The sequence below is a fragment of the Ranitomeya imitator genome, chromosome 7 (assembly GCF_032444005.1).
Source record: "Ranitomeya imitator isolate aRanImi1 chromosome 7, aRanImi1.pri, whole genome shotgun sequence".
Taxonomy (NCBI): Eukaryota; Metazoa; Chordata; class Amphibia; order Anura; family Dendrobatidae; genus Ranitomeya; species Ranitomeya imitator.
In genome coordinates, this window is record NC_091288.1 from 216075919 (window position 1) to 216092378 (window position 16460).

At 45.3% G+C, this 16460-nt stretch overlaps 2 protein-coding genes across 5 annotated transcripts in view; one reads left to right on the forward strand and one right to left on the reverse strand.

The window, feature by feature from the left end:
- The window catches only part of LOC138645491 (uncharacterized), a 57102-nt gene extending 41258 nt beyond the window's left edge, over positions 1-15844 (forward strand). For 2 of the 4 annotated variants that reach the window (XM_069734851.1, XM_069734852.1), the window contains exons 7-16: positions 3370-3711; positions 3798-4103; positions 4440-4775; positions 6573-6863; positions 8078-8401; positions 8771-9073; positions 10161-10484; positions 11602-11895; positions 12981-13322; positions 14629-15844. In XM_069734851.1, the coding sequence (XP_069590952.1) occupies positions 3370-3711; positions 3798-4103; positions 4440-4775; positions 6573-6863; positions 8078-8401; positions 8771-9073; positions 10161-10484; positions 11602-11895; positions 12981-13322; positions 14629-14678 (2912 nt within the window). In that variant the 3' untranslated portion in view covers positions 14679-15844. The remainder of the gene's footprint in view (positions 1-3369; positions 3712-3797; positions 4104-4439; positions 4776-6572; positions 6864-8077; positions 8402-8770; positions 9074-10160; positions 10485-11601; positions 11896-12980; positions 13323-14628) is intronic. The other 2 variants (XM_069734853.1, XM_069734854.1) reach the window with 2 other exon arrangements.
- Positions 1-16460, reverse strand: part of LOC138645496 (H-2 class II histocompatibility antigen, A-F beta chain-like) — an 81375-nt gene that overhangs the window by 16130 nt on the left and 48785 nt on the right. The window lies entirely within an intron of this gene.

A 16460-nucleotide genomic window follows, 5' to 3' on the forward strand; every position in this document is an offset into this window, starting at 1 on the left:
AGCGGTACCATGGTTATTTATATCTGTCCTTTTGATCGCGTGTTATTCCACTTTTTGTTCGGCGGTATGATAATAAAGCGTCGTTTTTTGCCTCGTTTTTTTTTTTTTTTTCTTACGGTGTTTACTGAAGGGGTTAACTAGTGGGCCAGTTTTATAGGTTGGGTCGTTACGGACGCGGCGATACTAAATATGTGTACTTTTATTGTTTTTTTTTTTTTATTTAGATAAAGAAATGTATTTATGGGAATAATATTTTTTTTTTTTTTACATTATTTAGGAATATTTTTTTTTTTACACATTTTGAAAAATTTTTTTTAACTTTTTTACTTTGTCCCAGGGGGGGACATCACAGATCAGTGATCTGACAGTTTGCACAGCACTCTGTCAGATCACTGATCTGACATGCAGCGCTGCAGCCTTCACAGTGCCTGCTCTGAGCAGGCTCTGTGAAGCCACCTCCCTCCCTGCAGGACCCGGATCCGCGGCCATCTTGGATCCGGGACCTGGAGCAGGGAGGGAGGACGGCAAGACCCTCGCAGCAACGCGATCATATCGCGTTGCTGCGGGGGGCTCAGGGAAGCTCGCAGGGAGCCCCCACCCTGCGCGATGCTTCCCTATACCGCCGGCACATCGCGATCATCTTTGATCGCGGTGTGCCAGGGGTTAATGTGCCGGGGGCGGTCCGTGACCGCTCCTGGCACATAGTGCCGGATGTCAGCTGCGATAGGCAGCTGACACCCGGCCGCGATCGGCGGCGCTCCCCCCATGAGCGCCGCCGATCGCGCTGGACGTACTATCCCGTCCATGGTCATGGGGGCCCACCCCACATGGACGGGATAGTACGTCCGATGTCAGAAAGGGGTTAATAGACATAGAGTCTTCCAAGCACACTGATATATACAATCAATCACTAGATATATTTAAGGTATACCAAATAGAGAAAAATACACTATTAGACCAAATTGTAATCATAAAAAGTCCATATTTATTAGCAAATGATTAAAACTTAATTACATATCAAGTACAAAGTACAGACTGGAGAAAGGGTAAACAGACAATGAGCATCACCAAATAAGTGGAACCGCAGGTCAGAGGCATATAGAGTTAGAAAAAAATGCCTATAGTAGTGAGTAAGGGTATGTGCACACGTCAGGATTTTTTCCTGACAAAATCCTGAGAATTCTGCCAGAAATCCGTGTGCTTTTTTTCGTGCGGATTTCTCGCGGAATTTGCGCGTTTTTTGCGCTGATTTTTTGCTGATTTTTTGCATTATTTTCCGGAATGTTCATTTTGATAGGAAATCCGCAGAAAATCCGCAAAAATAATGAGCATGTCCGGATTTTTGCGGTATGCGTTTTTTTTTCGGAAAAAAACGCTAACATATGCACAAAAAATGCGGAATGCATTCTAAATGATAGGATGCATAATGTTAGCTTTTTTTAGCGGATTTATAGCGTTTTTATGGCGAAATTACGCAAAAAAAAAAAACGCCAAAAATCCGGATGTGTGCACATACCCTAAAGGTTCACAAGTGTGCCTATAGTAATAAGTGAGACATCACATATGGGTGGAATAATGATAAAAATAAAGCACCAGGGAATACAAAAAAATAAGTAACAAAGAAAAATATCATAGATGGACAATAATTACCTCCGACCTGCGGTGCCACAGCCCTTACACGCGTTTGAGCTAAGTGCCTTCTTCCGGTATAGACAAGCGATAATCAGTTTACCAGAAGTAATTAGAACATGTTAGAGTATAACTATTTCTCAATAGATATTTGGGGTCCCAATAATCATACAGTGATAATGTAGTTAAAATGTATGAAAAGGAACGGTGTCACCCAGATTAGATGTCCAGAAAAGTTCCCATTTATTATTATTGTGTATTTATATAGCACCATTAATTCCATGGTGCTGTACATGAGAAAGGGGTTACATACAGAGTTATAGATATCGTCTACAGTAAATAAGTTTACAATGACAGACTGGTACAGAGGGGAGAGGAACCTGTCCTTGCGGACTTACATTCTATGGGATAATGGGGAAGAGAGAGGGTCGGGGGTGCTGCAGCTCTGGTGGTGCTGAGGCGGCAGCTCAGGTGGTGGTGAGGCGGCAGCTCGAGTGGTGGTGAGGCGGCAGCTCTGGTGGTGGTGAGGCGCCAGCTGGGGTGGTGGTGAGGCGGCAGCTCAGGTGGTGGTGAGGTGGCAGCTCAAGTGGTGGTGAGGCGGCAGCTCGGGAGGTGGTGAGGCGGCAGCTCAAGTGGTGGTGAGGCGGCAGCTCTGGTGGTGGTGAAGCGGCAGCTCGGGTGGTGGTGAGGCGGCAGAATGGTTATTGCAGGCTATAGGCTTTCCTGAAGAGATGGGTTTTCAGGTTCAGTCTGAAGGATCCAGAGGATGGGGGATATTCGGGAGAAATCTTGGAGGCGGTTGTGTGAAGAACGAATAAGTGTGGAGGAGAGTAGGAGGTCTTGGGAGGATCGAAGATTACGTAAGGGAAGATACCTTTTAGTTGATATAGATGCTAATTGTCAGCATATGGAAGGTGGGGCCATGGGTTTCATTACACATTACCCTACCAACAAGGAGACTCAGTAGGATCCATATAGTCTGTACCCCTGACTGCTTCCGACACATTTCATTTGGTGACTCATCAGTAGAGGTAAGGAACCAAAAGATAGTTAGGAGTCTATAGGAAATGATGGGTGCATGTCCATCTTTAGTATAGATAAGAAGTTTCTGGTGCCCTGTATCGGTAGCGGTGAGGGTTTAAGTATACCACCGTAATAGCGGTGAAGGTGTCATTTCCAGTGAACAACAACCACGAGACAGATTTCATCACCAGGTATCCAATCAACCTGACACTGTGTGTACTTACTATGCACACTCCTGCTGACAGGTCCCTTTAAGGGGACAATCAGGAATGCTGCACTACGTTTTCCCTCAGATAGATCTGCTGTGTCGGCCTCTGGAAAAGGGAGAGCGGCTCTCCTACATCCTGCAGTGGCTGCTTTACTGCTACTCCTCCTCACACTATCAGCCAGGGCTGCAGCATTATATCAACTAATCTCCATCCACCTATTTCCGGTCTGGCAGCTAAGTGGTGAGGATAACCCTATAGGGTGTGCGGAATACTGCACATTAAAGCTGTGCATCAAATAAAGGATTTAAAGGCATATTACATTGTAATAACATTAGTGTAATCGACAACTTTTGGGCATTATACACTTATGGAAAAGTGGAGATGTCTCTTTTTATTACTTCAGCCATATTGTGACAGGACCTGGAAATGTCACTCACACTTTATGAGCATAAATATGACATTATAGGGCCGGCTTACTAAACATTTTCTATGTTTGATCTTCCTGTAGGTTTTCGGTCTCCTCCAGAACTAGGGGAAATACTCGCACCGAGTCTGATGCTGAGCAGTCCAGCACAGCTCCACTGCACAATCTCGCGCTTTTACCCCGATGATCTCACTGTGAAATGGATTAAGAAAGTGAAGGACAACGAGGAAATAATCGAGACGTGTGAGAAATACAAGATGACGCCCCACAGATCCCAGCAGCAGCGAGATATGACATTTACCTGTACGGCGGGTCTGACGCTCACCCCATCACTGGAGGACCAAGGCTCAGAGATCATCTGTAGAGTTACACATCCCGGCCTGGAGCGGCCGGCGGAGAGGAGTACGGGACCGTTACAAGTGAGGGGTAAGTCAGGAGTGAGGGTAATCCTGCCCCCGAATAACATCCACAGACATAATCTCTGTATTACCTGTATTGTCTATGTCTCTCAGTAAAACCAACAAGTGACCGTCCCATCCGGCTCTCCATCACTGACTCCGGAGATGTGACAGCAGATTTATCGCTGCTAAACTTTTATCCCAAAGACATAATGATCACATGGAGCTACGGCCAATCTCAGGAGAAGAAACCATCAGAGGAGAAAGCCATCAGAAACCATGATGGCACCTTCTCCATTACTACAAAGTGTAACATCCCGGGGGAGATCTTTACCCAAACAGATTGTAAAATAAAAGTGACCTGGAAACACGAAACCATGGACGAGGCAGAAAGCAGAGAGATAGGTGTGGGGCATCAAGGTGAGATGATGAATCCAAGACAAGCCTGTGATAGAAATACGGAGAAATCCATGTCTCCGGGGCTTAGAGAACTGCAGTCAGTCATTTTTCAAATTACTATGTGGTTGGACATTGACACTTTTGGAATGAAGAGAATCGTGTTGTCTCATAAATGTTACTCTATTTAATGGTCAGACGTGAGGTTGAGTCCACCACAGCAGCTCTAACCTTCGGCTCCTACAGAATAGGAACCCCATATATCAAGGCCTTATTTCCTCATAAGGCACATGGATGTTGTTTCTTGTCAGGAGACGTAAGTGATAATAATTTTCTATTTCTATCTTTGATATCTTCTAGATTATCCATGGTGTCCAAGAATTGTGGACATGACTCCTTTGATTCTACAATTGGGAAAACAGACCACAGTCACCTGCAAAATCTCAGAGTTTTTCCCAGATAACTTGACGGTGACCTGGTACAAGAAGACGGGGAATTCTGTAACACAATGTGCGAGTTACCCGAACAACGTCTCTTCTACCACAGAGAGATCAGCGGATAAGACCTACTCCTGCTCATCCTCATTATCCTCCACAGCCACATCACATCCTGAGGACCTTGAGTTTATCTGTAAAGTCTCACACCCGAGCCTAAAGGATCCGATAGAACGGAGTACAGGAAAAGCCATGACGAGAGGTGATATGTGGAAGTTTTATACCAAATGTACTCGGCTCTCTCAGGGAGCTGCACTAGATGTAGAGCCCGTCACCGCACCTGATGTAGCGCCCGTCACTGCACCGGATGTAGCGCCTGTCACTGCAGCGGATGTAGCGCCTGTCACTGCAGCGGATGTAGCGCCTGTCACCGCACCAGATGTAGTGCCAGTCATCGCATCGGATGTAGCGCCCGTCACCGCATCAGATGTAGCACCCGTCACCGCACCGGAAGTAGCGCACATCACCGCACCAGATGTAGCGACCGTCACACCGAATGTAGAGCCCGTCACCGCACCCGATGTAGTGCCCGTCACCGCACCGGATGTAGCGCCCGTCACCGTACCAGATGTAGCGCCCGTCAACGCACCAGATGTAGCACCCGTCATCCCACCGAATGTAGCGCCCGTCACACCGAATGTAGAGCCCGTCAATGCACCCGATGTAGCGACCGTCACCGCACCCGATGTAGCGCCCGTCACCGCACCGGATGTAGTGCCCGTCACACCGAATGTAGTGCCCGTCACACCGAATGTAGAGCCCATCAATGCACCCAATGTAGCGCCCGTCACCGCACCCGATTTAGCGCCAGTCACCGCACCGGATGTAGCGCCCGTCACACCGAATGTAGTGCCCATCAATGCACCCGAGGTAGCACCCATCACCGCCCGTCACCGCACCGGATGTAGCGCCGTCACCGCACCAGATGTAGCGCCCGTCAACGCATTGGATGTAGCGCCCGTCATCACACCAAATGTAGTGCCCGTCACCGCACCGGATATAGCACCCGTCACTGCACCAGATGTAGCACCCATCACCGCACTGGATGTAGCACCTGTCACCGCACCGGATGTAGCACCCGTCACCACACCGGATGTAGCACCCGTCACCGCACCGGATGTAGTTCCCGTCACACCGGTTACAGCACCCGTCACCACACTGGATATAGCGCCCGTCACTAAACCAGATGTAGCATCCATCACCACACCGGATATAGCACCCGTCACCGCACTGGATGTAGCACCCGTCACCGCATCAGATGTAGTTCCCGTCACACCGGATATAGCGCCCGTCACTAAACCGGATGTAGCGCCCGTCACCGCACCGGATGTAGTTCCCGTCACACCGGATGTAGTGCCCATCACCGCACCAGATGTAGCGCCCGTCACCGCACCAGATGTAGCACCCGTCACCACACCCGATGTAGTGCCTGTCACCGCACCGAATGTAGCGCCCGTCACCGCACCCGATGTAGCACCAGTCACCGCACCGGATGTAGCGCCCGTCATCGCACCAGATGTAGCACCTGTCATCGCACTGGATGTAGCGCCCGTCACCGCACCGAATGTAGCGCCCGTCACCGCACCCAATGTAGCGCTGTCACCGCACCAGATGTAGCACCTATCACCGCATCGGATTTAGCGCCCGTCACCACACCGGATTTAGCGCCCGTAACTGCACCGGATGTAGTGCCCGTCATCGCATCGGATTTAGCGCCCGTCACCGCACTGGATGTAGCGCCCATCACCGCATCGGATTTAGCGCCCGTCACCGCACCAGATGTAGCGCCCGTCACACTGGTTGTAGCACCAATCACCGCACCGGATGTAGCGCCGTCACACTGGATGTAGCGCCCGTCATCACACCGGATGCAGTGCCCTCACCACTATCATCATTGACAGCATTCTCTGCAGAAATAGGGATAATTAATGTGAATGCTTCAGGAATAATTATTTGTTATTGTGTACAATCTAATACATTTTTTCTCTTTTATCCCCAGTGACTCCATTGATGGAGGAGCCGGTGACATTCACACTCAGTGACGCAGGCAGAATACAGTGCTGCACAAGGTTTAAAAAATTTTATCCTTCAGATATTAAGATTACTTGGACGTACGGAGGAGATAAAGAGATACCATCTATCAGGAGACTTATACAGACGGACGGTGAACCGACATTTGATGCTACGAGTGAATGTGCAGTTCCCTGGGATCATTTCACCTCCGCAGTCCGAGTCACTTGGGAGCACGAATCACTGACGTCTCCTCAGCATCAGGATCTCTGTGTAAAAGGTAGAGCCCTGTACACAGCAATAATCACATGGCAGAGCGCAGTACTGGCTGAGTTACACACTGCAGTTGTCTTCCACCGCTGCAGTAATAGTGACCACCAGAGATGGGTGCTCTGCTCTATGAATCACTCCTTCTGTATGTGATGGGACAAGGTAGTAGGATAAGACGGAGGGCAACCCCGTACATGTCACATTATAAGGACATTATAGCAGTATGTCTGCAGCACCGCACCTGACTGCGATCCTGTTCTGTGGATTTACGCTGGGTGCAGCCATTGTACATGAGGCCTGAGAAGGTTCAGCACATAATTATTGCCGCAGCACTGTGCGCTCCAGAAGTGACGTCAGTCTGGTAGTCTCATGTGCAGGATTCACAATACGTGTTGCCTCTGGTCTGATCCAAAATTTGTTTCCAATACTAATTTAATCATTATGGATTTTGGAGACATAAAAATAAAGAGAACACAAAGGTTCTACATCAGAATAGTACAGACAGGGGTGTGGAGTATCGGAGATGGGGAGTATAGGAGTATTTCTCTAGGATCGGCACAGAATATATTCCTAAAAAAAGGGGGCAATCAAAGTCCAAAAATATACAAACGTGCAAAACTTTATTTTATAGTAACAGGCATAAAACATAGCAAGCGGGAAATCCCCTCTATCAAACCCAGCACATACAAAAGGACAGGTCAGCGTACATGTGATTATCTCTTATTCATTGCCCAAAGGCCCATACTTTACATGTAACTAGATCATGCAATTTATACCAATAGTAGCCTAGTGTCATGGACCTATGCAACCTAATTACAGATATAATTATAGTCCGTATACATACCACAGTGGGAGGTCACAGCACACATGCACACCGTTCCCGTCCACCCCGACGCGCGTTTCGGCAACTACCTTCCTCAGGTATCTGGATTATACAGGCATTCTGACATGGATTTTCAAAGTAAGTACACCAGTCTCCAAAGGATTCATTAGGCATCATCAAGCGAACTATTAATAGATAATATTTGCAATGTGAAATCCGGTGGCAGTTCCGCTTTACACCTGATGCCTGACGGAGACCAGAGTAAAAAGCGGCTATTTGCCATCCTCTCTACAGTCAGACATTACAAGTTATCGAGAGGAATCCGACTAACTACACTATAACATACTATTTTGTCTTTAGCCATATAGATTATCAGTTATTATTACATGATTTATTTCCAGATTTTCCCTGGCGTCCCGTCATTGAACAAATAGACAAACCAGTTTTCCATGTGAACACTAAAGCCACATTGCAGTGCAAAATCTCCCAATATTTCCCCAATAATCTCACTGTGACCTGGCACAAGAAGACGAAGGGAAATCTGAGTCCAATGTGGAATATTACGCCCTCTGGACAGAGACAGCCTGACAACACGTACAGCTGCACCGCCAGCCTGGCATTCATATCGTCCATAAAAGATGATGGAGCGGAGTTCATCTGCAGAGCGCAGCATCCCAGCCTGGAGCAACACATAGAGCAAACGACGGGACCAATACAAGTCTATGGTGAGAGCTTAACTGGCAGTATACAATTAGCAACCATAAATGATACATGAAGGTGATCTGTAAGTGAAGCGCACTAGGGGTACAGGTCCTTCTACTGTAGTCTATTTGTCCTAATAGACGTGACTGGCTTCCCTGGCTGAACCAATCGCTTGTTTAGTGACATAAACGCCTCTTCTCGTATTATTCTGGTGTTTTACTGTGTCATGTAGAAGGTGTTTTTAAGTTACCAATCGGTATCTGCTGTTCTAAAGCTTATTTTGTCAGAACCGCAAGATCTTGAGATGTCTTGTGAGATCTCGTAGTCTGACTGTCATGGAGGGTTATATTCTGCCTTTTATGTATCCGTGTAATGTGTGTTTTCTTGTCCAGCTTCACCCAGGATGCAGGGTCCTGTACAATGGTCTCTCAGTCAGGGAGAAGACGTTCTCTGTTCTCTCAATTTGCAAAGTTTTTACCCCAAGTCTATAGAAATCAGGTGGAGCTGCCGCTCTAACAGCTATATACCGTCCAGTGAGTCCTATGAAGACAATGGTGAGTCCACATATAATGTGAGGAGTGAGTGCAGAGTCGCTCAGCAGGACATGAATGACCCCGACTTTAGGATCACGGTAACCTGGAGCCACGAATCACTGCGAGAAGCGGAGAAGAGAGAGGTGTACATCGGGGATGCAGGTAATAAAACATGGAGGATACAATGCAGTCACTGTCGTGTCCTTCTCGTTTTATGCAACAACAATTAATCAGAAAATATGTTCTATTAATTCCAGTCAGCAAATAAATTAAATGCAGACATCCCTATTAATAAATTTGGATAAAAATAATAATAAAAAATACTTAAAAATGTATTTACTTCTAGAACAATTTTGGCATATTTACATAATGCATCATAACATGTATGCAATAATTGCCATTCGATTCGATAAAGATAAGCAGCTGACAAGATGTCCTGAGTATGAAGGAGTAAACTCTCAGCCTGACATCTCTTCGGTGTTCCTCCTGCTGCTGAGATCTCATACTGGTCAGTACAAGCTGCCGCTATCAGGCAGGAAGAGCAGAGATTCAGCAGCAGCAGCAGGGAGGAGGGACACTGAGGGGCTTGTCAGTCAGGCTGGGTGCAGACTCAATACACTGGGACTCAGGAGCTCTCACTCTTATTATAGAATTAGGATTATACAGCCATTCTGACATGAATATTTAAAGTAAGTAACCCAGCCTCATCAGGATCTATTCAAGATCATCAAGAGATCTATTAATACATATTTTGTATCGTGAAATTTGGGGGCATCAACTTTAAACCTAATTCCTGATGAAGAGGCTGGAGCAGTGTAGGAAGCGGCTATTTGTCATCACATCTACAGTCAGACATTACAAGTTATCAGCTAGAGACGACTTATTTTTTTTCTCTTTTCTATCTGAAATATATATATTTTTTCTTTAGCCATATCAATCATCAGTTATTGTTACATGACAGCACGGCGGCTTAGTGGTTAGCACAGCAGCCTTGCAGCACTGGGGTCCTGGGTTCGAATCCCACCCAGGACAACATCTGCAAAGAGTTTGTAGGTTCTCTCCGTGGTTGCGTGGGTTTCCTCCGGGCACTCCGGTTTCCTCCCACGTTCCAAAGACATACTGATAGGGAATTTAGATTGTGAGCCCCATCGGGGACAGTGATGATAATGTCTGTAAAGCGCTGCGGAATATGTTAGCGCTATATAAAAATAAAGATTATTATTATTATTATTACATGACTTATTTCCAGATTTTCCCTGGCGTCCCGTCATTGAAGAGATATACAAACCAGTTTTCCATGTGAACAGAGAAGCCACATTGCAGTGCAAAATCTCCCAATATTTCCCCAATAATCTCGCTGTGACCTGGCACAAGAAGACGAAGGGAAATCTAAATCAAATGTGGAACACTACGTCCCCTGCACAGAGACAGCCTGACAACGCGTACAGCTGCACCGCCAGCCTGACATTCATACCGTCCATAAAAGATGATGGCGCAGAGTTCATCTGCAGAGCGCAGCATCCCAGCCTGGAGAAACACATAGAGCGAACGACGGGACCAATACAAGTCTATGGTGAGAGCTTTTCTTGAATTTGCTAATGATGGGTAATCTGTGAGGAAAGGACAATGTGGGAACAGATCCACTGTCCTTTTAGTGTATTTTCTGATTCACCCTAATACACAAAAAGCATAGTAAGAGGCAGCAGTCTCCATGTGCATATGATAGCAGAAGTCTGACAGTAAGTGTTCAATTTCCCTATCCCGTCCCATCAAATTAAAAAAACAATGTACATGGGGCTTTTTCACATCAGTGAGCTGTCTGTGTAATGCACAAAAGCACGGATCCACCCGAGTAAGAGACAATCTTTGTAACTTCCGAAGGACTGGAAAAAGACAAAGCGCAAAATAGGGTCTTATTTGGGAAACAATATTAAAAGAATTGCACAATTGTGCTAACCTGGTCGGGTCGTGTGCACACACCCACTGATAACAATGAGGCTGCTGGAGACCCAAGAGGAGATGGAAGTGTCGGTAGTGGAGAAACAAATGGGTTAATTCTGCCATGTAGAAAGGATGAAGGGTGCCAATCCGAGTATAAGTCGTTTAATCCTCAACGCGTTTCAAAGTATACGACTTCTTCAGGACAACCACTTGTCTCTCCGCTACCTAATCTTCGTAACTTCTCTCTAACCTGGACAAGTGGTGACGATCCTAAACTACAGATTCCTGAGACTGGCTCAGAGTTCCCTAATATAGTCTTCATGGTCACTTATCTCACCCATTTATAAAGGTTTCATCTTGAGTAGCATAGTACAGACTCACTCTTGTCCAGAGTTTTGTCAGATATTACATTTCTTTGCAAAAAATACTGTTCCGTCTTGTAAACTCAGATAACCCCTCCAACTGCAGATTTTCTGCATCCCAGGACAAGTGAGCGACAGTGGCATCACAATACAAAAGAGCGGAGAAATGGTGAATGGAAATGTTTCTAACCTTAACCACCTCGTTAAGCTTATTAGAACTAACTTATTAATTCATTTTTAGAGATGTTTCTGTATGACACATAAAAAACACTACATTTTCTCAGATCTCACATGACATCAGCGCCATTCTATAGACTTGTACAACTGCGTTCCTAGTTACTTAAAATACCGTAAACTACATGATTCTTCATATTTCTTCATTTTCAGTGACCCCGGAGCGGATGGAGGGACTGAAAATCACCCCGTATGGCACAGACGAGGTGCTCTACTCTGTGAAGATCACAAAGTTCTTTCCTAAAAAAATCAAAGTAAATTGGATAAAAGAAGAAAGTTGTGTAATGGCATCCAAAACAATCCTTCAGGTGAATGAAGAAGAAGAGGAGGCGTATGACGCCATCAGTGAGTGTAGAATTCCTTGGACAACGCTCACATTTCCTCTGCGGGTGACATGGCAGCACGAGTCAAACGAAAATCCTCAAAGCTTCCAACTAAAAGAAACAGGTAAGAACAACCGGCAAGAACACAGAATTATATAATACAGCAACAGTGAAGGAAACTACGACTAGGTATGAAATCCATATGGACATGAAGAGTTCCACTTCCATAGTGTCAGCAGCAGAGGAATCAGATATATAAGCTCCATCGTCAAAACAAAAATGGCCACAAATGGAGCCACCAAGAAACAAGCCACTGATACCAGATAGGGATGTATCAGGGTTAATTCATGGTTTATATAGGGAAAGTATAGATTTAATAATACATATATAGAATAATTTCCAGAATATTTATTTAATTATAATGAATCCTAAAGGCATTAACTCTAAATAATATGAAACCCTATCTTGGAGACATTCTCATCTTGAACAATTATGACATATTTACAGGATATGCCATAAAAGTTTGATAATTTTGAGGGCAACCTCTGGGATGCTAGAGATGGAGAAATGGCCAAGTATACTCCGGGAGGTCCAAAAATTGCCAAGCTCCTCTAGACTCTTGCAGTCCAAAGAACATTGATGACATCAAGGTCACCTGACTGTGATGTCACCAAAGGTCCTTAAGCAGTCTTAACCTCGTGATAGACCTGCTGGGGGCCCTTAAACAATAGCCCAATTTCCACCTCTTCCCCCCTATCACCGGCCCCTGCATACCAACCTGTCTCCTCTTTAGTTCCTCTAGACTCCTGCAGTTAAAGAACTTTTGGTGACATCAAGATCAAATGACCTTGATGTCAACAAAGGTTCTTAAGCAGTTTTAACCTCAGAATAGAAATGCTGGGGTCCCCTATGAGCGTCCTGACTGTAACTAGGCCCTATTTTCGGGGTAGGTCTTATTTTCAGGGAAACACAGTATTTGCTCATCTCTATAAAACATTATTTTCATTATTGACTACGTTAGTAATTCTACCATATAATAATAAATGGAATTATGTCTGCCGTATTCACATTTACATCTTGTTTACCTTTCTTCCTGGAGCCATGTCTGATATAAAACATCAGCTGTGGTCAGCCGGGCTTCTGATGTTCTGATAGCGCTGACCTATAAACATTTATGGTGCTGAACACTTTTATGGTGATATTTTACAGTGTTTTTGTGGATTCCGACATTACAAGAAATTCAACTGCCTGTTCTGACTGATGAGATTGAAGCTGAACTACAATGTAGAATTACTGGATATTTCCCCAATGATGTGACTGTGAGCTGGTATAAGAAGGAGAAGGGACAGAGGAAGCCTCTACATGACAATAATAAGTATAAGACATCAGTCTCTGAGTCTGAGAGACTTTATGACTCCACATTCTCCTGTACAGCCCGACTGCTGTTCACCCCAACAGTGAGAGACCAGGAATCACAGATCATCTGCATCGTGGAGCATCCCAGCCTGGAGAGACCACTAGAGAGAAGCACCGGACCTTTACGTGTGCAGGGTGAGTACGGCACATTATATGGACAGCATCATGTGCAATCTTTTTCTAATTTTTCATTACCACTAGATTTCAAAATACTCATTCTTTGCTCTCATGGTATATTACACACCAGCAAAAGCTCCTGGCAGTGACTTATTCCAATGTCCCCATCCAAACGCATGAGCGCTCTGCTGATCGAATGTATGGGGGGGTCAGGTATAACGCAGCCCCATCATCTGTGACTGCTGTTCATCTGCCTACTTGCTGGCGCTCACTGGGGGGCAGCTGAGCAGCAGTGACAAGTTCTGGAAGCGATGGGCCTCCTGTCACCCTCGTAAAAGAAGTGGGTACATCCGCTCACCCAATGTTAGAGAAGAGTTTGCACGGGAACTCTAAAGATAATGGTTCTTACAAGTGACTTTGCTTTTGCACCTGCCTGGAGATGGAAACTCTGAACGAATATTTAGAAAAGAAAGCTATTTCTTCTTTAATCCCATCTGAAAGAGGACCTTTCACCGGTTGGAGAATGGTAATTTGGCCAAATCATTAAATAACGGATACAGAGCTGAATAAAAGGTCATTTTTTTTTTTTTTTTTTTAATTTCTCCTCTCCATTGCGGAGATTTTTGCTTGTAAAGTTTAGATTATAATTTATGCTAGGCCCAACTGAGCATTTTTAGAAATTTGTCTCTGGGGGCGTGTCCTTCTTCTCCTGCATGACGTTGACCAATCCTCAGCAGGCAGCAACATACAAAGGAGAAATATAAGACGCCCCACGTTGGCTTAGAGCAGGCTTTTCAGTGTGAGACATGTAATGACAGTCTGATAGCATCACTGCGCTTATTACAAAGCTGTCTGTGATTACAAAGTGTCGGGAGTAGAGCATAGATGAGTATGATCACATACACTTTTCATCTCACAGCGGCCAGTTTGGGTGAGGAGAGTACAGCAGAGGTGTCAGCATTGTGAGAGGAGAGCTGTAGCTGCAAAGGTTTTTTAAACAAAGGGGGAGTATAGTAATTCAGAAGGGGTTCTTGAAGTTAGTGGACAACCCCTATTATGATTTTAAATATAACTTTAATCCTAATGTTATGATCAGTCCGCTGAACACACAGGCGCAGTGACAGTGCCCACACCATAAGCGCACTTTAATTACATCACAGCTCGTTATTTAACCATTTGAGTTTCTTAAACATTCATGGTTGCTCCATCCGTAGCAGCAATTTTATATAAGAGCAGAGTAGGCAGTGTAGGTAGGGCAGTTCTTCTTGTTTAATACTGAGATTTTCTACCCATACTTATTCTGTGTTTATATTACTCTTCGCAGAAAACTCGTCATTGAGAAGAAACAACAGGGGCTGGTGGTTTCAGCGCTGATGTGGTAGGAAGCAGGAACCCTGAGCTCCCTCTAAACCAGAGAATAATCGACAAAAATCAGACATTTAACCCGGATTCCTACATCGGGAGACTTTCCTAAGGGAACCTAGACCTGCTGGAAGCAGGTTCCAGAAGATTTTTAACCTCAACTGTGGATATAATTAACTTTAAACGAAAGGACACCTGCGTGTTAGTGATGTGTCATTCGTGAAGGATCCGACACAAAGAGCCGACTCCCTGCTGTGAATGAAAGGAGTAGGCTCTGCAGTGTGAGTGAGCCTAGTCTTTTTTTTTTTCTTGTCTGGTGCCTGCAGCCTATCAGATTCAGGGTAGTGAAGTGACTGTGACTCATGTGGGAGGAGCAGTGAGGAGAGAGGGAGCTGTGGACTGTTAACCCTTAAGTGCCCCCAGACTGCAAGGATTAGTGTAACACCATCCTTCCGTCAGTGGTGGAGTCAGGATTTGAGCTACCTTAGTCCCACATAAATATATACTTTACTGGCCTCATCCATGGCATTATATACTGATATATCTAATATATAATTGCCTAGAATACTACTTCCTGCAATTTGTGCCAACTTCCTGTCCGGAGCTAATGTCCGGAGCTAATGTCCGGAGATAAGTGACGTCAACAGTGTCCAGTGTCTGATTGGTTTTGCCGCCTGCTGCGAGCGACCAATCAGAAACGTGCCGTACTGTGACACACTCCGCCCGCCATTTTGGTGTGATTTTTGAATTTTTACCTCACAGCAAGTTTCTACTGCGTGGAGGCGGCCCAGTGACGTTGCTCTTCAAGCTCCTGCCGAATTTCGTCAAAAAAATGATAATACCATTTACCAAAACTATATATATTTAGTTGTGAAGTGGTTCAGTGACATTTTCACACCAATTTTGAACTTTTGTTTGGTGTTTTCTCCATATACTGCCTATTATTCACTGACTGTTATACTGAGAGACTGCCGTTTATTAACCTCTTCTTTGCCACATTGGGTATATTGCTCTATTATTTGCCACATAAGGACATTGTCCATTATTGCCCAGCAATTTCTTAAATAACAAGAATTGTCAAGAGCTGGTAAGTGCAGCCATTTTTTGTTCTTTCTTACTATTATTTATTAATTGTATTATTCTTACATTTGAATAAATAAAGTATATATGGATTCTAGACTCCCGATTCTTTAGAATCGGGCTGCCATCTAGTACTTTATAATTATCTAAGGGTCACTTCCGTCTGTCCTTCTTTCTTTCTGTCACGGTTATTCATTCGCTGATTGGTCTCGCCAGCTGACTGTCATGGCTGCCGCGACCAATCAGCGACTGGCACAGTCTGGAAAAAAATGGCCGCTCCTTACTCCCCGCAGTCAGTGCCTGTCGCCCACATACTCCCTGCTAACACAGGGTTAATGCCGGTGGTAACAGACCACGTTATGCCGCGGGTAACGCACTCCGTTACCGCCGCTATTAACCCTGTGTGAACAACTTCTTACTATTGACGCTGCCTATGCGGCATCAATAGTAAAAAATGTAATGTTGAAAATAATTTAAAAAAAACAACCTGCTATACTCACCCTCTGTAGTCGCTTGCGCCGGCCGCCATCATCCGTTGCAGGTTCCAGTGGCAAAGATGGTATGGGAGAAGGACCTGCCATGACGTCACGGTCATGTGACCGCGACGTCATCACAGGTCCTGCGCTCATACCAACCCTGGGACCGGAAGCTGCCGTGGACTACAAGGGGCCCTCGGAAAGGTGAGTATATATTTATTTTTTAACCTGTGACAAA